This window comes from Alternaria postmessia (genome assembly GCF_024291825.1).
Source record: "Alternaria postmessia strain BMP 2775 chromosome Unknown scaffold_4, whole genome shotgun sequence".
Taxonomy (NCBI): domain Eukaryota; kingdom Fungi; phylum Ascomycota; class Dothideomycetes; order Pleosporales; family Pleosporaceae; genus Alternaria; species Alternaria postmessia.
Window position 1 is genome coordinate 322,245 of NW_026260077.1, and position 23,676 is coordinate 345,920.

Sequence of the window (23,676 nt, forward strand, 5' to 3'; positions counted from 1 at the left end):
GTACAAGACGTATACCTTGCTATAGGCCGGCTCGCTCGCCTTCTATCGGCCCGACCTTTACGATCGTATTCACGGGAGTACCTTTCCGGCTTCCCCGCATGTACACGAGGGAACCGAAGCTCCCGGCACGTCTTTACGGGCCCCTATTCTCCGTGAATGCTTAGCACACAGAGACTGGTAACAACATAACATTTCTGATTCCTGATTCCGTACCTCCTGCGACATAGTCCATCAGAAACTATGTTGATGAATTGCCGGAAAAGGATGCATGGCATCCACTCCGAGATAGATACGACGGCTTTGAGGACATCTTGTACAATGCCCGTGCAGCTGGATCGACCGAGCGAGTCCTGGATGACAGGTAAGAACACACATTCTCACCGTCTCTTGACTATGGTATCCATGCAAGTACCTTCTGGTTCATTCGTATCAACTGTGCGTTGGTCAATGCAACGCACTAACCTCCGAGCTTGATGTTGAGGTTACGAAGTAACGTGGATACTTCTGACGTCGGAATACGAGACGTTGAAATATATAACCACCCCGTCTGGGCCTCTGCCCAGTTACTCATCCCACCAAGTTCATTCAAACGGTAACCACAAAAACAACCTACTACAACCGCTGCCATGCACTTCACGCTTCCTCTTCTCGCCCTCGCTGCTTCCGTCAGCGCCAGCAACCCTATCGAGGCTGCTTGGAACGTTACCCGCTCCTACAGGGACATCAGCCAGCAGGTCGTAGCCTATGACCTTACCGCAGTCTTCGTTTCCGAGGAATACCCCAAAGGTCTTGAGTCCAAGTGCAACTGGTCACAGAAGGGCATGCAGTTCAACGTTGTATGCGACCCAGATACCTTCTCGGTTGAGCCCCAAACAGACGGCAGTAAGTATTCTTTGAACCGCCGCTCGTATGCACACGAGAGATAGAACTAACATTTTCCGTAGCTCTGAAGATCCAACAAACCATCGAGAAGCCTACCAAGCAGGTCGTGTACGGACAGGGCGATGTTCCCGCTAAGGGCCACGTCGTCATCCCTGTCACTGCGCGTGTCGCCTAAACACGTTGAAAGAATGGCAGAATGAATGATAAGACCAAAGACACTGGGCGTAAGCGAGTTGTAGAAAGCTAGAGTAGCAACATCTCACAAAACCAGAATTAAGTGTTTCCTGGAATGGTTCGACAGAGTTTCGTGATGTTTGATGACGTGCAAGACCGGGCCGATGTCTAGTGCCCCAGCCCCCGCCATTTCCTTGGTTCACGACTGTTCACCACAAACACCACGCTCTAAGTTTACTTCAGCATAGCCATTGATACAGTTGGGAGCATGTACTTCCAATCTAACGCTCCTGTTGTGCCGATGATCAGGCTAGCGCCTTGTCAGATTGGTGGATTTAATCGCGGGATCGACCGCGCCCCGTTCCCACCTGCATCTCGGAAGCGTGGAAAGTCGGAAGCGTCAGGGGACGCAAGATCGATTTCTTCAGCGTCTTACGTCGACCGATACGTCGGTCAATGTAGGCACCACCATTCCTCAGCCCGAAAGGGATGAGCTCTCACTCTCAAGATGAGTATCTTCCTAAGTGCTACTGATCGTTACTCTCCCAGCCGCCATACGTTCGTACCGTCACGCCACAGAAAAAGCAATATCACTGACGCATGCAGTGGCGGATGGTTGCGAGTTCCTTGGCCATCTCGCAGGATCAACGTGTTCGCGTATCTGCATGCTCATATTTTCTACAAGCTCAGCCTCGAGCGGTCGACCCAATACTTCCCATCGTGATACATCGACTACCAGAATCACCACGGGAAACTGATCTGTCTCGTTAGATGTGTCAAGTCGTAAAAGGCATGGAATCTGCATCGGCAAACACTCTGAGAGTGACACTACCACGAAATTCGTGATCTTTGACTCTTTTCCCATCAAGCTAGGGGGAAAACCTGGTTATGGATATGGTTCACTTATAACAAGACTAGGCGTGAATTGTGGAGCTCATGCCTCATCTGGAGTAAGTGGTCGTGCGCCTTTTCCTTGAAATGAGAACGTTCTGGTGTTCCTGTGGTCCTCCATTCCTGCACGGATAGTATATGCTAGGCAGCGTCTGTACGCATATGCCGATTGGCTTAGGGTACAGGGGGAAGCGCACTTGGGCTGTCTGAGCCTGATATGTGGACCGGTAACACTGCCACATGATCCTAGACCGGAGTCTACGACAGCGAAGGATTCACAATAAAGGACTGTTAGAGTGCAGCTTTTAGCCTACTACTACCTCTTCCGTCAGACTTGTGGAGACATGACAAGCCACCCAACGCTTTCATGGTCTGTTACTTGCTGTGGAATTCTTTCGATGTAGCCGGTCTCAAAGATCGTGATGAAAATCATCATGCGACCCATCGTACCAATGCAAATATGAGACATCTAGACTCGGAACGCATGCGCGAACCCATGAAGAAGTTCCACTGGTGGCTGCTCACTTAGACCAGCATCCAGCATTGTCGGCAATAAGGTTCAAGCCAACGCCTTGCGGACAGTTGAGAGTATACGCCAAGTCCAATTTTGGATGCTGGGCGAGCAGTGCCTTCCTGCTGCCTATCACTTGCGTCCGTCGGATGAGGGCGTCAAGTGTATAAGATGTAGGAAGCGAAAGCACCTAGTGGTATTGATAGGCTGGATACAGATGAGAAGGACGTGAGGCTGAAGTGGTACGAGAAGAAAGGTGCATATGTGGCACCAATACTCTTGGAATAGGTTCTCCATCATATGATGGAGGGTCTAGTTTGACGAGCTGGGGAGGCTGTGAGTACTCCCCCACTGCTTGCATGGCCCGTCTTCGTATCTTTGGTTCCCCTACAACAATTCTGACAGTCACTACATATTCTTGTTTGCCTTTGCTCCTTGACGCTCTTAATAAACGTCACAGGGTTCTCTTTTACCCTCTGGATGTTTGATAGGTTTTTCCATGGCCGAATCTAGCCTTCCAGTCATCTCTGCTGGCCCTTCATCGACCCTGGTGGAGCGGTCCTTTATCACCAACATTCCAGTATTGACTACAACCTTCACCCCTCCGCCAGAATGTACGAACTCGCTTACAATGATGGGACCAGAGAGGGGATGGGAAGTGTGGTACAATGAGATAGTACCAGGTCCAAGCCTTACTTTCTCCGCCTGTTACCCCAAAGTGGTAGTTGACAGCTACCTCATGTCCCTGAAAGGTACAGTGTCGGTTGGGTTCAATCCTATTAGCTGCCCTCAAGACCACTCCACGGCGTCGACTATGATAGCCGACAAGACCATCACGCACGTAGTTTGCTGCCCGACGTGAGTGCCTCTTGGAAGGCAACCGATATAACACTAACGTGCTAGGTCGTTCTCCTTCGATCCTCCTGGGACCCCTATCGCACAACGGCCATTATTCGGAGGGAAATGCTACTCCGATATCTCGGCGACATCCGTTGTCACCTATGTTGGCGAGGAGACCAGCTCGATATTCTTCTCCACTGCCGGCCAGGCATATGCTCTGGCAATTGATGGATTTTCCGACAGTGGTACCACGAATTCAGAAGCGCGCACAACACCTGGTGCAGGAGTTTCCACCACCCCTGCTTCAGCGACCGATGCAGAAGGCACAAATGTACCAGATCCAGATGCGGGAGAGACCGGTCAACCCTCATCTGTAAGTACATTCTGTACGGGGGTGACGATTCAGCACTAACACGTCTGTATTGATAGGGACTGTCCCAACCGGCTAAAATCGGTATTGGCGTGGGCATAGGTGGAGGGGTGGTTCTTGCACTTTTGCTCCTAGGCATCTACCTGTACCGTCGCCGCTGCAAAAGAAATGAAAGCGATCAGCTGCATAAGGACGCACGAAACCCACAATACGCCGAAACCGTTTTCTCTGAGTGAGGTTAGATTTGGGAAGATGCGAATGCTATAACGCAGGTAGTGTTTTTACACTCAATAAGATTTGCGGAGCTATTAGCTGCTTGAGATGAATCCAAATAGCTACGACGCCGGATGTAAAATGTTCCACTTCCTTCGCATAGCCTCCAAGATTGCATAGTGATCTCTCGAGGCCTCTCCAATACCTGAGACCAAGCACAAGATTGGACATATAACCTCCTCTGCGCACTGCCCCCTTACGTAGGATATGCCAATTTCATCCACAAAATTCCATCGGCGCATGCAGCTCTTACCACAGTCGCACTGTATCCATACACAAAGCTTACGAAGCCGCTCCAAGCAGGATCTCGGAAGTCTCCGAGGATTGTTCGTGCTGGATCTAGGTTTCTGCTCGTCGTTGTTTTCGATATGTAGCCTCTCGACATGCAGCATATATGTAATAGCGAGAACGAAGGGCTTTGAGTGCGCAATTGATTCAGGCTCCGTTGTTTCTTGCTCAATGAGACGTTGCCAGACTCTAAGCAAAACTTCATTGTTTATCTCTTGAGGAATAAAACGTCTGTAAACGTTGACTGCTGGGGTTAGCCAGTGCTCAAAGTGATGATACGCGACAGCCGGTTGATTGCCTCTATACTCACAAGATATAAGTTCGTTTTGTCGATGTTCCTGGCTCTTGCAACATTCGTAGATAGCTGTGTATTTCTTGAACGACTTCAAGGTAAGGCGACGCCAGTAGTGAGGATCACGGCGTATGAACTCAGGACCGTAGCCCAGAGACAGGAAATTCTGAGCGTCAAGATCGTCTTCGGTATACATAGGTGCATCTGAGACCTCACATTAGTCCTGGCGCACTATTTCATGCTATCAGAAGGAATATGTTGAATCGGTCTGCGTATAAACGATGCAGATTATGGAAGTTGCATAGAACGAGTTACGTCGATCTTGTACTGAACAAAGCTACTCACCAGGTAGATTCTGCTTGTCCGCTTTGCCTGCAAACACCAACATTTGAGTTCGTACCTCTTCAAGTTTCACATAGCTCCTCGTGGCTGACGCAATCTCGTTACGTCTCTTCGCCTCCTCCAGCCCAATGTTCTCTAATCCCCTCGGCACATTGAACCGACAATACCGCCCATCAGAAGCAAGCTGAGACTTCTCGCGCCGGAAGTGTTCTGCTGTGTTCTCTGTCTCAGTAGCCAACTTTCTGAGCGTGCCTACGATATCCAAGACATAATCACCGAATGGCTGCATAGAGGGCATCCCTGTTCCAATCGATACTAGGCGCTCCAGCTTGCCTTCAAGCGGTGCACCCCATAAAAGCTCCGCTTGGTCCCAGACTTCCCTTACTGGGTTGTTTGCTCCCGTTGCGCCGTCGACGAATTGTTCGTCGTATCTTCCTATCTCGATCGGATCGAAGAACCCGGATGCGGCTGAGGTGGCTCGACACGCCTGCCATATCGTCACTGCGTCGAGCAAGTCATCATTGCCGCCGCGCGGCGTACGGTAGCTTGTAAGGCAAACAGTGTCGGTGTTATGTTTACTTGTCGCACACACGAAGCTATAGTAGTCAATATCTCATCACATGAATAGTGCATGTAGACGTACACCTTGCACCCTGCTTGAGGCGAGTCTTTGAGTAACTCATCCCTTTTGAAACCTTGCTCTACGAGTACCTCCTTCACTACCTCTGCCAACTCTTTCGAGTTGAAGCGGCCCTGTATATGGAAGTTGATCTTCCATTTACTCCGCTGTTTTCGGAATACTCGTTCAGAGAGCGACACGTATGCCTCGATGCACTCGGTTACTGACATTCTTAGCCGTCCGAGCATAATAGCGATGATTCTGTTCAGTTAATACGGTCTACAGCTTGGTTTATGGGAGCTCCACCCACCCGCCTGTGCTTGTTCCACCGATCATATCGAAATATTCGCATGGTTTGGGAGGCGCATCTTCATTAATGTGTTTCATCAGTCGGTCCAGAATCATCAGGCTGGAAAGGCCACGCACACCACCACCGTCTAGCGAGAGCAAGCGAAGGTTGTCTTTAGGCATGGCTCAGTCGAGAATCAGAATGGAAACGTCACTCAATGTGAAGACATAGGCCGGGGAGGAGTTAGGTTAACAGCCTGGTAGTAGCCTGTGGTGGGCATCACTGAGCCAGCCTCTCTGTCCATCCATCACATACGGCTGAAGTGGCGTATATGCAACATGCAGTAGCAAGACGTAGGATGGAAACAAGAGGGTGGGCGATGCACCGCTCGTACGACAGAGACGCCTAGAAGGAAGCCTGCAAGTGTAAGCGAGAGCGAATCAACCCAGAATGCGCTTTCGGGAAGCAGAACATGATAGCGTTGGAGGCAATTCCCGGGCGGCTAAACGAACTGTAAGTCCTTAACTGGCATCAAAGAGGGTAGATAGGGGCACTGATGATTGGCAAGGCTGTGTCGTTCTATTGCGTTCTCCGCTCGCCCCGCTTTTACGTGCTCTCGCCGGCATAGGTGGTGCATTAACGCTCCAATATAAAGCGGTTGTAGGCGAGCAATTACTTTTCTACGGTACACCGGAACGCCAAGAAGAATCCACCCCACGCAGCTTCAAGCCAAGTAAATCAACACCATAGCCACGAAGCTCAAGGCAAGTGCACCCGGTGTTGCACCTAGTGATGAGGCGCCAGAAGCCTTTGGCACATTGTTCGTCTCAGCACCACCCATATACCAGGATCCAATATCCGTCAGTTTGCCGTCCTGGGTAAGCATAGCGGCGTTGGCACCCACGTTGCTGACGTCGGAGCGGAAGGCGCCGAAGTAGGAGTAGTGTGTGACGTTGCTGATCATAGTGTTAGTCTGTATACCCTTCTCGTAGGAAGCAAATAGAAGCAGTACTTACGGCCAGCTATCAAAGCTCTGAGCACTCTGATTGTAAAAGGTCTGTGTCGCCTCGAGCGGCTGATTCGGGTAACCATACTCGGTAACCCAGACTGTCAAATTGGGCCACTTGTTCGTAACCTGTCCAACATGGCTCATCATGCCTTCGAAGTTTCCGTACCAATGTACAGGGATGAAATCGGGATTGCAACCGCCATCACACTCGTTGAAGAAGTTTTCCAACCACTGCCAACCAGATTCTGCGCCGGTAACAGCAGGCGCACCTAATTTAATGCCAAGTTCCTTCAGAGGCTCAATCTCGGCTTTCCAGCGAGCGGCTGCTGTGGTGACGGCAAGGTTGGAACCACCAGTGCTGTGACCACCATCGGGTTCGTTGAAGCCGAGCACGTAGCTTATGTTGTGTCCGTCGGCGATTTGCTTCTTGACTGAGTCGAGGAAGGGGGTTCCAGTGTCGCTATCGCTGGCTCCCCAGAGCATGGGTACGAATTGCATGTCTGGGTCGTTGGCATAGGCTGGTGAAGGATCCTTCTGGTAGTTGTAGTACCATGTCGGTGGTGATGGGCCGGTTGTCCATATTTTGTCGTCGTCGGGATGGTCTTCGGAGGGCACGTAGCAGAGACCACGTTTTGACGATGTTGATGCTGTGGCTTGTGCGGTTGTGGTACTAGTGAGTAGTGCCGTTGCGGCGGAAAAGAGCGCGGTTCGTCGCATATTTGTGGTGAGGTCGGTGTGTTGGAATGCTTTGGAGCGTAACGATGTAGGAATTTGACTTTTTTCTTTTGGAAGTTGTACCAGAGTACTCGCTACCAATGATATTAGAATGGGTCGCGAACAAATTTGGTTTCGAATATTCTGTCGTCGCGCTATTGGTCGTCACCACACAGGGTCACTCTTCTCTCGTTGCTGATGCGCGTGGGCAACGTAAAGAACAGGACGCGATCAGGAAGACAGCGCAGTAATAGTACCTTGTACAAAATCTCCTTTTCTTCTAGACAGCTTGGCCCACCAAGAAAAAAAATCCCAAAGCTTTTGGGAGAGAAACGAAAGCGAGTCGTAACGCAAGCCACAAAAACGCCTTTGCGACTTGAAGACGGACAGGGAATTGGCAAGCGGTCTATCGTGCACCCGACCCAAAAACTCGGAACGGAGATATGAAGAAGAGGAAAGCGAATACCTAGGTACCTAAAAGCGTATCTCTTCTCCCCAAATAGTACCTGCGCAAGCTAGCTTCGAGCGCCGTCAAACGTCAAAACCGCAAGCCTCGTCAGAGGAAACTCCCAGTCCCGAGATAACGATATAATCTATAGTCCACATCATCCCGCGCTACACCTGCACCATGCACGTTAGCATATCGAAAAGAGCAGTCCTAGAGATAAACCGGCTCTTGGTAGCCGGCTAGATTGCTACCGTGCCGCCCAGAATAGTGTAGTCGTGACGCAGGTACAAGCGGCCCAAGCCCTGGCGGGCACGCCACAAGGGGACGAGCCAAAGCAAATCCTCGGGAGATCGACTTAACCGGAGGCGTTCGGCGGAAAAAGCGCATCTCTTGTGTGGGACATGGCTCTGGGAATAAAACAGCATCGGGCGATCTGCAGGTATAAGACTGCCTAGACTCGTGGACGGCTTCGTTGTGGGAAACCTCGGTCTCTGTTCAAGCGTTCTGCCCATGCAATATGTCGCTAGAATGTATTGGTTCAGGGGTGGCGCATGCGCAGTCGTCCCAACATTTCGGGACGGCGGTGCGGCGGAAGTGTTCAGCTTGCAGCTTTCTGCAGCGAGGAGCTTATCGGCGAAAGCTAAAACCGCACGTACCGTGCTCCCTGCTCTGGGCAATGGCATTACCACTGCCGAGCCCAGCGAGACCTCGACTCAAGATATGGCATTCTCTGGGCAGATGTCACAAAAAGGTAGATAGAGCTGTACATGTAACAGTTAAGTATTGGTATTCACATCTTCTCTACATCTTATTTCACATCCCATTTCCAACTCCACACTCCGTTCCTTGCAGTTCCTTTCCCGTCCTTCTCCTTCACCCCACTTGACGATAGCAGAAAAGATAGTTGTGTATGTGTGTGCGCGAGCCCCAGGCTTACCGCTTGCATGAGATTACAAGAGCTTGTATCAGATCTTTCTTTACACCAAATACTAAAGATAAACACAAAGAAAGATTCGTAAAAATCACGGGCGTTGTGAGCAGATATGGCCCAGCCCATATGCAAGAGAGATGACTTTAGATGTGGCTTGACCGCTTTAGGGTATGTCAATACAACCACCGCGATACAGATAGGGAATATAACAAAAGGAGATAATGCCTGATGGTGAGATATTTCACCACTCCAAGTCTTCGCTCCTAGAAGACTTCAAGAGTTTGTTGGCTCTAGTACGCGTAGCCGCCATTGTTACCTCGTGGTTGTTGAGGTTGCCACGGGGCGTTGGAGACGTAGCCGGGTGGTTGGTGGTAGCCGGCTCCCGGGTCGGGTCCTGGACTGCTGTCGCGGCTTATGCTTCGCTCATGCGTTGCTGTGCGGCCGAAAGTGGAAGCATCGGCAAGGAGGTGTCCTTGGTCATCTCCGAAAGAGCGACCACCAGGACCATTGTAGGCAGTGTTTTGGTCGGCGAGAGGAACGCGGTCGTAGCCGGCGGTGCGGGGACCGAATGGTGAAGGAAGCGAGGTGCGCTTGTACTCTTGGGGGTCCATGAGAAGCGAGTTGCGTGCATCGAGAGGGGTAAGGTTGTCGAGATCGCGAGCTTTCTCTGGAGGGGTTGTTAGATAATGTTGGGATCTAAGGGGAAGTTTAAACTTACCAGCTGCCTTTCTCTTCTTGCGGTGAGGGTTCTCCTTGCAGCAGATGATGATGGCATTGACGGCGATGAGAATAGCAAGAACACCAGTGAGCGAAGCTTGCACAACAACAAGCACGAGACCGGTGACGGTCTTGGTTGTCTGGCTCATACCCAATTCTTCGACGAAGACCAAGATGCAGACAACAGACAAGACACGAACGACCGAGATGGTAATGTTGATCCAGGTACTGGACTTGAGGGTGTATGGGCGGGCCCAGAGAAGCATGATAAGGAGAAGGGATTCAACGATGAGTTGACCGGCAGCCTGTGCGAGACCGTGGCCGTCTGCTCCAGCGATAACACAACCACGAGCAAACAGGAAGACAATAGCGGGGACGAAGATCCACCAGTAACTCTTCTTGTAGTTCTCGTAGAACATGCTGTACTTGCGCCAGATCTCCTTGTCCTCGTAAAGAGCGTCAGGTTTGCCCTCCATCTTCTTGAACTTGTCGGCGGTGCTCCAGATCTTCCAGGTGAAGAAAGCCAGGACTCCAGTAAATGCCGCGAGGGTTACACCAGCAAGTGTCTTGACAGCCCATGAGTCTCCGTTCTTGAATTGGTAGACACAGTAGAGGACCCAGATACCGTATAGTAAAAGAATCAAGTTGGTGATAGTCTTAGCCAGAGTCCACCAGTATCGCTTACGGAAGCTGGTCAGGCGCTTCGGGAAGCTGCCGAACAGGGCCCAGGTTTCCAGGATGACCTTCAGGAGAAGGATACCAACGGTAATGGCGGCGACGATAATGGCGAAGATGAGCAAAACAGTCATGAAGGCGTTACGGTCAGGAATTGTGTACTCTTGGATAAAGCCCTGCATGTCCTTTGCGTAGACGATGACCTTGTTGTCACCACCCTCCTCGGCAGTACCGTTGATGTCCGTGTTCAGTTCGTCGCGAGCAAACAGAACGTCGCGAGAAAACAAAAGGTCGAAGCTGCGCTTGGTCAAGGTCGAGTTCTGGTCCACGTGTACGAGGGTAGCGTTCTTGAGGAATTCGACGCTGCTCTGCGTAAGATTGCCGCCAGTGCTCGCACGGAAGTTGTCGATGGAGTGCTGCATGCCCTCCCAGTAGATAAGACCGGTACTGAAGGCAAAGTTCTGGGACCAGCTGCGGTATACACCGGGAACGTCGGCGCTCATCATGCCGTTCAAAGCCATGGCTTGGAACCATCCGATAACGTCGCCAAAGGTAGGACTGGACTGTGCCGCACCAGCGTGTCCAGCACCGGCGAGCGAAGCCAGTCCAGTAACAGCCAAGGCCGCTCCAGCAATTCCAGCGGCAATGTATTGCACTCCGGCGGTTGACAGCGACTGTCCGTTGCTGACTTGTGAGGTGATACAAGCTAGGTCCTTGCCTCCATCTATGGCCTTGAGTTGCAACCTGGCTTGACTGTCGATGTCGGGTATGTTGAAGGCGATGCTGGGGATCTGCGACATGATGCTATCGGGAATGCTCTGCTCGCCCTGTGCACCAAAGGTACCCTTGGGAACTGCTGTACGTTAGCATACAAAAGAAGCAGGCGCAAGGCAGGCATGTACATACCTGGACATAGCTGGTCGACCTTGTACTCGCCGGAGCAAGGGTCGAACTCTTTGTTGTACAACTCTCGACCGTATGCGTTCACGGTGAGTGTTGCCATGACCTTCTGCTCGACCTCGTTGGTGCCAGATACGTCGAACGTGACCTTCTTGGTAGAGCGGTCGAATTCGATGTTGAGCTTGTTGACCTTGATGTCTCCCTGCCCATCCAAACACGAGCTGAAGCCATTAGTCTTGAGGATGTCGGCGGCCAGTACGCCCAGTGGCGCCGATGCCAGTAATATGAAGGGTGCGAGCATTGCGGAGTACGTCGCGTGAGGTCGCATGATTGATGTTTGCGCCCGCGGGCGTTCCTTTGGGGAGGCGACTTTCGATAGCGAGTGGTGGTCGCGGTAGCGATGTGTTGGGGATGGTTCGTATACGTAGGTGGTTGCTGGCAGAAGAATGGTGCCGCAGACGAAGAAGCAAGCAGTGATTAAACGGGAGTCGGCCGCAGGGTCAACCTTTCTCGTGCCTGATGAAGACGGTAAACAAAGGGCAAGCGTCGCAGTGGAGTGACTAATGGAGGAAGCGGCGAGCCTGGGAAGAGGGTTGGGATCGAGTCGGCAGTTACGAGGGACGCAAAGGTGAAACGACTGACGAACGAGCGAGCGATTGTTGTTGAAATGAGGACGAGGCGCTGAAGCCGGTATTCTGCCTCTCTTCTGAAACCGTGCGGCGACAGCCAAGGGGGCTCACTCCAATCAGGCAGGGACGCGCGGCGCTAGCCTCGATTAATCCCGCGATGGCGCAGTCGTTGGATCCGACGCTATCGAGGGCAGAGGGTTGTTGGGCCGCGTTCGAGAACACGACGGGATGGGGGGTTAGACGTTGGGGAGTTGTCAGGGACATTTGCGCCAGCTGGGGACTGCAGTTGCTTCTTATCGCTTGGCTGTCTTGCTGCACTGCTTTCAGTGAGGCATGCTGCCCTCACATGCTAACACACCACTACTGTCGTATTAATGGCAGCTGAGGAATGCTACTGCGCAAGGCGAGCCTATCAAACTACCCCGGTCCCGCTCGAGACCGTCGCCAAGTCAACCATCGTGTCATCGCTGGAGAGTTGGAGAACTGCGCACGGCGTCGCCCCATGCACAAAGACTTTTTTCATTACTGCTGGCCGCTCTTGTGCACAGAGAATCACAGTAATCCATCACCAAGCAACTTTGGTAGCCTACTCCGATGACCCCATGAACGGTACTGGTACCTGCGTGGCTGTGCATTCCCCCATGGTCGTAAAAATAGATGCTCGGCCACTAGATGAGAATTTGACAACTGCAGCTGCCCAAAGAGATCAAGTGCAGCATTGAAGGATGACGTGCCTTCGTATATTGTAGGCCCGAAATACATTTGTTGCTGCTCAACAATCCGACAATGCTTTTGTTGTGATTATGAGATCATCCCTTACCGAGTCGAACATTTGCGACATTCTGTGAAGATACGCCATCTACTGTGATTGCAGATTGTGTTCAAGTTGTGCGATCGGCACGTTGCTGGTCGTTGCGCGGTCTAGAAACTCTGCTCGACTTCGAGACCTGCGTGATTAACCTTGGGAGTAGATCATTAGCCCCAGCACCCGACCGCCATCACATCCGCCGTGGCCACGCGCCATCGCCGCCTGAACAGGAGGCCTGCCCACCAGCCACCACAGTCTCACATCGCCACTCTGCAGCCAAGTCAGACCTCCCGAGGTCAGCAAGAAACATTCACTGCTTCTGTTGTTGACTCACTCCAGGACTGTCTTCGCTCTTGCAGACTCAGAGTTCATGCAATCCGCATCGGCAGATATGCTGATGCAATCTCACGTCTAATTTCACATACCCGCCACTATCGCTCCTTCAATAAAACGCTGCGAACGGTATCACTCATCTCCGCTTCGTCGGTCGTAGCAATCTCAATACCGCGAGTATTCTGCGCGCAGCAGCAACGCGGTGCTTTCACGCGTCCAAGAAATGCAGACGGATGATGTTGATTTTCAACTGAGGACGACATAATTTCACACTCCACACCTGCTGCCTCAGTTGCACAATGCACATCTGTTGAATACTAAATCACAGTTTACGTTAGCAGGAAGCCTAAGTCGAGGGCATCGCGCCATAATCTAGTGTCTACCATAATGACACTCGATCTGTCTTTGCCATCTCGAGCGCCCGAGCTTGGCCGATTCGGCGACTGTAATTGGGACGACGCAGCATTCGCAGTCTATACACTTCTTGGTGACAAGGTGCCACCTCGAAAGTGTTGTTCAAGTGCTCGAAAAGCAGTGGCTAGAACAAGGAAACGAAAGCCATCTCGTACGGCCCGCGCCATCCATCACATCATTCAAGACGCTACAAGAGGTCGTTCAGGCGCACATCGCTTTAGACAAGGGCAAGCGCCCTCGCAGTGACGGGGGTGCAGCGGCCGATATAGAGTGGTGGCCAACAGCCTTCATCGTAGTAGTCCATGAGCAATGGATGAGCAAGCCTGGTGGGCTATTGTTGGTCTACGTGGACGATGAAAAGAATTGCGAGATGGATAAATTCTTTTTTCAAGCCAAGGACGCCTACATGATGCTTTCCAGTCTGAGCTTTGGAGATGAAGATCTAGCTAGGAGTAAAGCGATCTACCAAGAGGAACTCCAAACTTGACCAGGGTTACTAGAGACCGCCAGACCACCCTTCCAGCCAAGCTGCACATACGACATGCGCCTACAGTGGCACGAATCCGGCTGGGAGGTCTCTTTCTTCGACCCACGCCATAACGGTTGTAGCCCAGAGGGAAGGATCTTGTCGATTCCAAGGATGCCTCATGAATGGATGCTTGCAAGCAAGGGTTCGGGTATTATTCTCGTTACCAACTCTGGCGAGTTGGCGAGCGGCCTCTATGCTATCATTGGAAGGGATCAATCCACCTTTCCCCGCTACAATGATCAGAGTTCGTGCAGACCACGGCTGCAGCTGCGTCTTAGCATTGCCGGTATGCGCGATCTGTCTACAAAGCGACAACGAAGCGCTAGACGTATGGCGGAGATCAGCTCCATCCATGAGCCAGCGAACAAAAGGTCGTGGGATGGCGTTTTCCATGTGATTCGAGGCCCAGAGCAGGTATGGCAATAATGGAGCACTGGAAAAGGGGGTCGCGCTGTATCCAGAGACGAATAAGGAGCGAACAACATGAGGGTAGTTCGCGGCAAGGCAAACAGCGATAGAGGCACCAAGACTATGACCAACAACATGGGCTTGACCACTAATGGCTTTTGCCTCTATCAGATGGGCGATGTGCTTTGCCGATGCCTCGATAGAGAAGGGTATATGTGAAGATCGACCATGTCCAGGGCAGTCTGGAAGTAGAAGATGGTAATCGAGGACGTAGGGCACGACAAGATCCCAGTCGTTACTGTCGACAAATGCACCATGTATAAACAGTATAGTAGAATTGCTGTCTTGGTTGAAAGATTGATACGAGAGAAGAGTGCCTGAAGATTCTCGTGCCGCTTCTTGAGTCTGTGAAACAGCCATTTGCGGCCTTTGTTCGAACGACAGCCGACGCAAAGATGGGGTTGACGTCTTGTAAGTGGATAACTTAGTTAACCAATCTGACAAGTAGAAGGGTGGTGAGGAGGTGCAGCGTCGCGTAGGACGACTCATCCCACGGTCGCAGTGCCCTAGCCACGGAGGGAGATGCTGTGAGGCTTGTATCAGGCCAATAAGGCAACCTGCATTGAGTACGAAGTAGGCTGGTGGAAACTAGCGCTTACATTGCGTACTATTCCCGATATTCTGAGACCAGGCGTTCTAGCTCTTTACCCGCTTCTATGGAACTTGAATCGGCTCGCGGCTTGTCTGAATCCCATTAATTCATTACGACATCTGCCGTCTCTTACAAATGTGTCTATACTGAGGGCCATTTATAGGACATCCATTTCTCCAGGGTACTGTTCCAGCCACCACTTCCTAGCTGAATGTGTACAAACAGATCCATGTATTGCTTCCATACAATATCTTGCCCTACCATATAACCCAATTCCTCGAACGTAAAAGTCGCATTCGGGTTAACGATGCAAAGCACCTCCGGATGCAACCGCACCTGCAATTCCACTTCAATGATATCACTGATCATGGCATCTGCGTCGCCATCCATGACAGCTTTGTAGACGGCGTTATTGTCTGGCACCAACACGATAGTAGCCGCCTTCAAGTTAGCCCGGTCAAACGCCTCGTTTGTACCGCCCGGATTGACCGCGACTTTGACACCGGCGGTATCAATAGCCGCCAGAGATGAGAACTTGTCAAGGTCCGCACATCGCACGCACGCGGCCTTGCCCACTCGCTGAACCGCAGTGGAAAAGAAGGCCTTTTGCGCACGGGCTAGGGTAATGCTGACGCCACTCATAGCGACGTCGAACTTTTGTGCTGCAAGGTCCGTCGTGAGGTTCGCCCAGATAGTAGGAACGAACTCGACTGGACGTGAGAGACCGAGAGAGTTTGAAAGAGATTGGGCTACATCGATATCGGCGCCAATGTAGGTAGTGTTGATGGCCGGTATAGCAGGTAGAGCTGTTCGGTTCGTCACTTTGTACGAGAATGGTTTGTAGTCACCAGTCGTGCCGACTTTCAGGTAGCCGCGCGCCTGGATCTTGTCGAGAATAGAGGTTGTGTTGCTATATGAAGTAGACACCGGATAGCTGTGACAAATTAGTTTATAGCCTCTCCAGATAGTTTGGATAAGGCATTACTCGGAAGAGTACTCCGTGTTGTGCTCATTCTTCCCTTCCGAGGCGGCGACAAGCGGGCTGACAAGCAAGCCAGCTGCAAAGAGCACCGAGCTAAGGTTCACCATCGCGATCAATGTTTTGGTTATTGATATCGACCTTGTAATGGACGACGTTCGAAGTTCAGAGCTCTTAATCAGACTAATCACCGATGTTCGCAATGCCAATTTCGAGAAGCTCCGGCGAAAGCCCGCCCGAGCGCTCTTGGATTGGTGTCTTCACCCTCGACTGTGTAGAGTTGCTGCAATGACACTACATTTTACCTCGGTTTGTTACCGGATTACTGTTTAGCTCACGTTTGCTACAAGTTCGTGGAATCAGATATCAATCAGGTATGGTGATGCGGGGAAGCCGATGAGGGGATTGTCTCGTAATTCGGTCCCGAAGTCGTATCACGGCAAGCGATAAGTAGCTGGATAGGCATCGACATTGCCCAGGTGCTAAGCGTCACCCGTTCACACCGGTATCGCATGTGGAGCTTTGCGCCACCAAGCGTGCTGTAGAACGATCTCGAGGGGACGATGGTAAAACTGTTCGAACCAAGACTCGAATGTTGCCTAGTCAGCATTCTTGCCAATGGCACCTCTCCGTCTCTCAATTGCAGGTATACGGCCAGATCCTGTAGCAGTTCTTTGTTCGTCATGGTAGAAAATTCAAAGCGTGAAGTTCTGGGAGAGGGGCAGTTATTTGGTTGATGTCAAAGAAGTCGCATATTGACGAAAACGTCTGCAATTCAGGCCGTAGGAAGAGCGACGGCTTGTTGAGGTTCTGCATTGCCCATGATAAAGGTATTGCAAAGATCAGAAAGTCAATTTTTCATGGATAGAGTGCTCTTAGTAAGGAGCTTGTAAGAAGTGCTACCGAATACATGTACAGATGCGGGGCACGCAAGTTCCGAGGAATGCGGAATTCTCGAAGTCATATCAATCATTCTGAGCTTTACCTGTGCTTACAAGCGCCCAAGACACGCGATAGGGCACTCAATCTGTGTCTTAGGGGCGTGTTCAGGCGCTCTGTATTGCAGGAAGTAGTCCGACTCATTCTATGGTGGGGTTGTTGCGGAGCTTGCATATGACCCAAGACCTTGACCCCACACGCGGCTGATTTTCATGTCTCAAATTACTATATAAACGTAACCACATCAGAATTTTTCATCAAATCAGTCAGCGTGGCCGAGGTAAGCATTTCTCCAAGCTCCTGACATCTTCCCATCTAACAACCACCAGTGGTTATGGCGTGTGACTCAAGCGAAAGCTTGTCTTCTTCGGAAGACGCACTCTCAAGAGGTTTCTCATAGGGCAACCTGCGTGGGTTCGAATCCCACCGCTGACATTATCTTTTTGCCTTCTTTTGGCACTGGCTGACAGTATCTTTTTGGTTTTTTGCATCGCTGATACCTTTTTGCCCCACCTGCTAGAGGCTTATCGAGGCAACGCTTCTCGACCGACAGCGCTGTCAGCTTTGCCGGTCACTGTCAAAGTCCCTTCCTGCCTATTCCTAGTTGCGCAGCCTCGTGCGCTCTTGCATCCATTCAGCCAATTAACGGCGGCTGTCGAGGCGATGACCGCTGCATCGTCTTGTTTGGTGGCGGCTGCAGCAGATACGTATGAGGCAGCGAATGACAGGGTATAACACGGGAAAGCTAATCCGCATGGCGTTGACGAGGCTGCAATCATGTATTGCTTGCTCGCCTGAATATCTAGGCGACGAAGGTGTTGTTGCTGAGGTCTTTCTACATAGGTACTCAAAACAGCCGACCCTACCCGGACTATTTTACCAGGATGCCCAAGCCGACAGTGTCGTTCGCAGATGTAATCAGCCATTCCCGACGCTTCCTGCCATGGCACGCGAACGTGGCGTCACTGCAGGAAACGACGGGCGCCGAGTGGATAGAAGAGAAAAAGGCCGAGTTGATCTCGGTAAACGTCACTGTAGGATATCTAGTAACTCAAGCTGGATCGGTCTTGAGGCTGACATGATTGCGTAGGGTGTCCTACTCGCCGGCGTTGGGAGCAGTGCCTTCTCATGGCCAGTCATTGAATCGGCCCCATGGACGACTCAAGCTGCACTATACGCATCTCTAATCACAGCCATGATTGCTGTTAGCAGTGGAACACAGCAATACGTGACTTTGTCTCGTATCCGCGGAGAGCGTCTGCGAGTCTTCCAAGCCTTGCTTAGGGGAGACAAGGCTATCCAAAGCCACCATCTTTACGTTTGGCAAATGCCAATCATGCTGCTCTCATTCAGTATATGGTACCTGCTGATCGGTCTCTTGATCTTGATATACGCTCGTGCCGCCGCGTCATCCGCATGGGGCCCTGATATGAAGGTAACTCAGAGATACGTGCGAAGAGATATCGTCTTGTTCTGTCTGCTGATCCTAGTCCAGATTGCTGTCGTCAGTGGCCTTGCTACCATCTTCGCTTTTGGAAACTACCTGATCGGGGCAGCCACGGTCTATCGCCTCAATGCGCATCTGTACTCAGGCAAACACAATATTTCGATAGACCCCCCAGTAGTTCAGACCAGTGCTAGCTGGCCGTAGATCTGGGGTCGTATGTGCCCGTTGCAAGGCATCTAGAGACAGCGGCAACCACGTCACTTAGGTATTGCCTGATCGGCAGGAGCGAACGCAGCACGCTGCCATGACGCAGCAGTTGTGCGAGACAGTCGCTAGCAAGGCCACTCTTCGCAGGGCAGATGGACGGCCGTATCTTGAGAAGCGCACAACGCGGCTGGATCTAAGTGTGAATTGAACAAAGAAACAAAGAAACCCCGTAACGAGCATACTTCTTGTCAGCGACAGCTGTTACTGCATCATTACCACAAAGTGGCGACATCATTCTCCTTGGCTACAGTTGCATCGATCGGTAGGAGCGTCCGACTAGCCCATTAATTGCGTTTAAGGCTGGGCATGCTAACCTACCCAGCCTCTTTCGCATCCTGCATTCTGTCGCTCGCCTCCTCGAACCCCACACTTTGAGATAAACGCAAACGGTCTGCCGTTAAGGGAGCCCTTGCATAGCTACGCGTGTCTTGACACCGTCGATATCGTACCAATTTGACAAAATCGTACGAATCAAAACTTGCACAATAGATACGCATGTCTTGCATGGCTTGCATCCCTTAGGGAGGATATATCCTTGGCGGAGTAAGCTGGTGCACTCACACCATCGAGTATCCAGACCTCTGCTCACAACTAGTGTGAACAACTCATCGCTGCTATTTACAGACCCCACACATACAACCGGTGACTTCACCAAGCAGCTTATACGACCACCGCGCTCTGGAAGTTTCACTACAGTCCATCTTAGCGTTTAGCCTTCACCAAAATCTAACCTAGTGGCCCTAGCTTTCCTGTTTTCGTCAGCCGTGGGACGTTTCATAGGCTCGATTTGCGCGCTGTTCCCTCTTCATTCACGCAGGGCGTATAAACAGATTTCCTCAAGCTTCTCACCCAACTCCACCCTCGCAGCCACGGCGGCCACTACCCCAATTCGGGTTCCATTGCCGGCCTTTTGGGGGCCCTTCACTGGAATCGATAAAGGCATCTTCGCCACAACCATCACGGGATCCCTTACAACAACGACGGAATTATGTTATCTTAAGCCGCAAGCACTTGGCTTTCTTGGAGCTGCAATCATAAGCTGTTAAGTATGCTGGGTGTCTGAGGTGCATCTCGCATTTCTACATTCCTCAGCCCACTTCCATGTTACATTGTTCTCCGTATCCTTGACTTCTTCTAAGGTTGTCAGTCTTCCATTTCAGAAAGTTTTCCTGTCATGGCAGATCCTACTTATACAGCAGCTAAGCCAGGAGACTTCTTTTGTCCCAGTGGAGGTACTTGGTATGTCGAAAAAGTCACCAGAACGGAATGATTTCAACGAATAAAGCGAATTTGGACAGTGCTACAAAGTTTAATTCTGACCATCACCAGGTATGCGTGTGAGACGGGAACAAAGTTTCTCGGGTGCTGTATGTCGGATCCGTGCGTGCATGGCTGCTTTGGTGACATGCTACGACCGGCGGGTCGCTCTTCATCACTGTACAACCTATCACCCGGCGGATCATGTGGTGGTAACACACCCATGTGGACTTGTAACATGGCGCCAACATTTTGGGGATGTTGCAATGAGGATCCGTGCATAAACAATTCGACATGTCCTGAAGGAGAACTTGAGCCGTCATTTTGGGATCGACCTGACCAGTACCACTACTTCCATGACCTCAACGTTGCACTCTCGTCCTCTGTCCCTGCACCTACAGCATTTTCGACCGCCAGTAGTATATCTTCAGCGCCTAGTGACACGTCTAAGATCACAGCTGCCGCCAGTCCCAGTGGAACATCTAGTGCAGTCATCGGAGGCGCTGTAGGAGGCTCACTCGCTTTCCTGATTATCATCGTCGCGATCATATTCTTCTTGTGGCGTCGGCGGCGCAACCAAAAGAAAAAGAGTACCGAGACGGAGGCGGCAAACACCTTGGTGATACCCAAGGCAGAACTCGCATCGCCTACTACACCTTCAGGTTTCTCACGTGTGTATTTATAAGTGACCTTGATTGTCTCTTCACTGACTATACGTAGCACCTCCGACATATTCTTGGGACCATTCCGGCCAAAACTCACAACAGAAATGGGCACATTACCACACAGGCCGTCAGGAGTTGGGAGGAGACATGACAAGAGCTGAGCTTTACTCGCCATCTGCCAACAAGCCTGCTGAGCTTCCTGGAAGTCCAGAGGCACGGGAGCTTGAGTCACCACAGAACACTCCAGAAGTAGTACAGGGTGCATTCGCTCACGACACGACGAAGCAGCAAGCACATGGCTTGGGTGTCAGTATAGCAGAGACTGCACGGTTGAATGCGCAAACGTAGAGGGCTTAGGCGAAGCTTTTATGTGTATTAATGTTAATGTAATTGTTCTTGAAATATCCTTTAGCTGGTCATGAGATATGTCATGACATGTTGCGCAGCCCAAGGTCATTCCTAAATACAGTCTCTCTAACAACCTAGAGGCTAATGGTAGTCGAAAGCGAGCAGTGGCAACATGAAAATAGAAATTCTGACTCTTCCATATACGCTACATCAACCCATAGTGGCGTATTACTATCTCCGTCTCCCAAAGACACCACGTCTTCCAGACTGTGTTTGCGACCTCTTCCACATTTCCTTCAGAGACGCCCTTGACTGATCGTTTAGATATCGTTTGCGCTCGTCGAAAAACTCTTTTGTCACACTGAAGATGGCGTGATGGTTCAGAAATATTTCGAGTGCCTTACTATCACCGGAACCTTGGCTTGCTAGCTCGACTGCAGTTTGATCGCCGCTTTCTAGGCAGGCAAGTTCGGCGACAGCTCGGTCAGACTTCCTGACCAATATCTTTAGGGACTTATAAGCCCCGTTGCGGAGAGCCTTATGGATAGGATATATGCCGCAGGACTCACATTTGTTCTTCAACAGTCGTATGCCGTTATCTCCGTCCAATTCGTTGAGTACAGCACTGTCGTCATCGCTTACGATCGCGCGACAGAGATTTGAATGTATAATCGGTGTCTCTAGAAGTGGCCCAGTAGGCTGATCCAATGAATCAACAATCTCTTCTTCCTGCTCCTCTTCCTCTTCCTCATGAAGTTCTGGGGCCCCTCTCAACACCACGTCGAGGTTGCCGGCGTCCGTCGGATATGAAGCATTTCTAGTTTCGTCCGAGTGTTCCATATCTTGCTCGAGTAGTCTCCATCTATCATGGAAGTCGGCCATTTCACCGGCTAGGGGAATTGCCTGAATCCTTCGGAAGCGATCAATGAGAAGGACGCGACGGAAGATCACTCCGAGTATGTCCCGTACGAGAGTTTTCTCTGCAGAGTGGGCATAGGAATCGTACAACATGTTTGACCATGAGATGACGAGCGGATTAACAGCAGCTTGTAGTGGTCCACTCGTGCCGGGAATGTCTCCGATGTCGGGGTTGAAGTCTAGCATATATTTGTATCTGAAGGCCCTTCCTTCTTCCCACAGATACGAGTCACTTCTGTAGTAGAACAAGCGTTGTCTTCCACCCTGCTGTTGAAAATCGACCGTTAGTCTGTTCCAGAGGTTTTCCACTTCAGTGACTCCGCCGGTCACAAAAGCCAACACCATCAGCGTGACACATCCCATAGACCAGACATCACTTCGCCGTCCTACTCCACTATTTTCTCGTTCTTGAACTTCAGGCGCTTGGTAAAGGCCCGCATGCCTCACTGCCGAAACATCTGATGATCTGGACTCGTGACTGTTTGAATCGCGCCCGCGTAGGCCCGTTCTCGCCTTGTCGGTCTTGTTGCGCGCAAGCCCAAAATCACTGAGCTTCCACACTAACTCGTCTCCAGCTCCGTCTTCGTTGTCTTGGCGGCTTGTTCCTTTCTCGAACACTAGAATGTTATCGGGCTTGATATCAAGATGGAGAATCTTGAGATGATGATGTAGGTATCCCAGTGCCTCCGAAATGTCAACTAGCTTTGAGAACAAAACGCTCCTTGTGCTATATTTTGCATGTCGACGTTCGTCTTTGAGAAACTCTGCGAGACTAAACGTTGCAAGTTTGAACATAAGTGAGTGGCTGACCTTTTGGTTCGCTCCGTCAAGTATAGTGATGCTTCCTAAATCCAGCATAACCATCTCGTGCTTGATTTTCGAAACGCGGATCTGATCCAGAATTTTACGCTCAACTCGGAAATCCTCGGTAGCCTCTTCTCTACTGCGCCCCCCAGGGACTTCCCTAAACACTTTGATTGCCACGGGATACGGCTCGTGCGGGTTTCCGGGTATGTACTGACCATCACGATTGATCTCCCAATGTCCCTTTGCTATTTTTACACTATACACAGAGCCAGAAGAACCATCTTTGATCGGCTCCGGCTTGCCAATGTAGGGCAATCGATCCCAGTCTCTGAAGTCCTGATGTAGATTCTCCCGAATCAAGACAGGCCTGAATATGTTTTGGTTATTGCGAATAGATCGAAAACAATCATCAGGAAATTCGTTCGCTCTCAAGGTGTCATCATCCAAAGGCAGATCAAGGTTGGATGGAAAATCTGGCAGCTCGAGCCATTTCAAGAAAAGCGCGTGTAGAGATGGGCGTCCATCGTATAGAAACAGCGCAAGCAAAGCTAGTCTGGGAGGATGGCTGATCGTTCTTTGTACGTAGTCATGAACAATTCTGTCCGGGTTTGTAGGCGGATCGCCGTTGCCGTCGCTTTCTTCATCCGTAGAAGTAGGACCAGAACTCGCCCGTGCACTAATCAGCTCTTTAATTAACTGATGCAGAGCATATCGATCAAGTATATTCGCCAAATCGGTTCTTGGTAGGAAACAATGTGCGTTCTTCGCATCGGGCTCGTTATCAAACCCAGCTGTTGTGTCGTCAATAGCTTTACAAATGCGTCGAGTAAGCTCCTGTACAGCGGTTTCGCGGATAGAGGTGAAACTTGTGGGCGGAGTCGAGGAGGTTCGGCGCGCGCTCATTGAGTCCGGACAGACATCGGAGAAGTGTCAAATCCACGTCTGCTAAGCGTTAGAGTAATCGTGAGAAGCGATGACGTCGATGTTGACCTCGGGCCTTTGAGTGTACGGTGCGATCTGGCAGTCGTCAGGCGTCCATATGGTGCGCGTGGAGATACAACACCTGGGGTAAGAACAGCGGCGTCTACTGCAATCCACCTGTGGGGTCTGG

The 23,676-nt window shown here is 51.0% G+C and overlaps 7 protein-coding genes across 7 annotated transcripts; 2 read left to right on the plus strand and 5 right to left on the minus strand.

Annotated features, from left to right (window-relative positions):
- Positions 1-626: 626 nt before the first annotated feature.
- Positions 627-1,057, plus strand: J4E82_001138 (uncharacterized protein; the record flags this gene model as incomplete). The annotated part of the gene is made up of 2 exons (XM_051727455.1): positions 627-882; positions 945-1,057. 2 exons carry the CDS (start codon positions 627-629, stop codon positions 1,055-1,057), a joined length of 369 nt encoding a protein of 122 aa, XP_051592768.1.
- A 3,801-nt stretch (positions 1,058-4,858) lies between these two features.
- Positions 4,859-5,953, minus strand: J4E82_001139 (uncharacterized protein; the record flags this gene model as incomplete). Its single annotated transcript, XM_051727456.1, has 3 exons — positions 4,859-5,459; positions 5,507-5,743; positions 5,793-5,953. The coding sequence occupies 3 exons, from the start codon at positions 5,951-5,953 to the stop codon at positions 4,859-4,861; spliced, it is 999 nt and encodes a 332-aa protein (XP_051592769.1).
- A 542-nt stretch (positions 5,954-6,495) lies between these two features.
- J4E82_001140 (uncharacterized protein) lies at positions 6,496-7,497 on the minus strand (the record flags this gene model as incomplete). Its single annotated transcript, XM_051727457.1, has 2 exons — positions 6,496-6,727; positions 6,788-7,497. The coding sequence occupies 2 exons, from the start codon at positions 7,495-7,497 to the stop codon at positions 6,496-6,498; spliced, it is 942 nt and encodes a 313-aa protein (XP_051592770.1).
- Positions 7,498-9,163: 1,666 nt separating this feature from the next.
- On the minus strand, positions 9,164-11,493 carry J4E82_001141 (uncharacterized protein; the record flags this gene model as incomplete). The annotated part of the gene is made up of 3 exons (XM_051727458.1): positions 9,164-9,540; positions 9,592-11,118; positions 11,172-11,493. The coding sequence occupies 3 exons, from the start codon at positions 11,491-11,493 to the stop codon at positions 9,164-9,166; spliced, it is 2,226 nt and encodes a 741-aa protein (XP_051592771.1).
- Positions 11,494-15,079: 3,586 nt separating this feature from the next.
- J4E82_001142 (uncharacterized protein) lies at positions 15,080-16,027 on the minus strand (the record flags this gene model as incomplete). The annotated part of the gene is made up of 2 exons (XM_051727459.1): positions 15,080-15,872; positions 15,924-16,027. The coding sequence occupies 2 exons, from the start codon at positions 16,025-16,027 to the stop codon at positions 15,080-15,082; spliced, it is 897 nt and encodes a 298-aa protein (XP_051592772.1).
- Positions 16,028-17,740: 1,713 nt separating this feature from the next.
- J4E82_001143 (uncharacterized protein) lies at positions 17,741-18,507 on the plus strand (the record flags this gene model as incomplete). The annotated part of the gene is made up of 3 exons (XM_051727460.1): positions 17,741-17,890; positions 17,947-18,291; positions 18,352-18,507. 3 exons carry the CDS (start codon positions 17,741-17,743, stop codon positions 18,505-18,507), a joined length of 651 nt encoding a protein of 216 aa, XP_051592773.1.
- A 2,564-nt stretch (positions 18,508-21,071) lies between these two features.
- On the minus strand, positions 21,072-23,468 carry J4E82_001144 (uncharacterized protein; the record flags this gene model as incomplete). Its single annotated transcript, XM_051727461.1, has 1 exon — positions 21,072-23,468. One exon carries the CDS (start codon positions 23,466-23,468, stop codon positions 21,072-21,074), a length of 2,397 nt encoding a protein of 798 aa, XP_051592774.1.
- Positions 23,469-23,676: the final 208 nt, after the last annotated feature.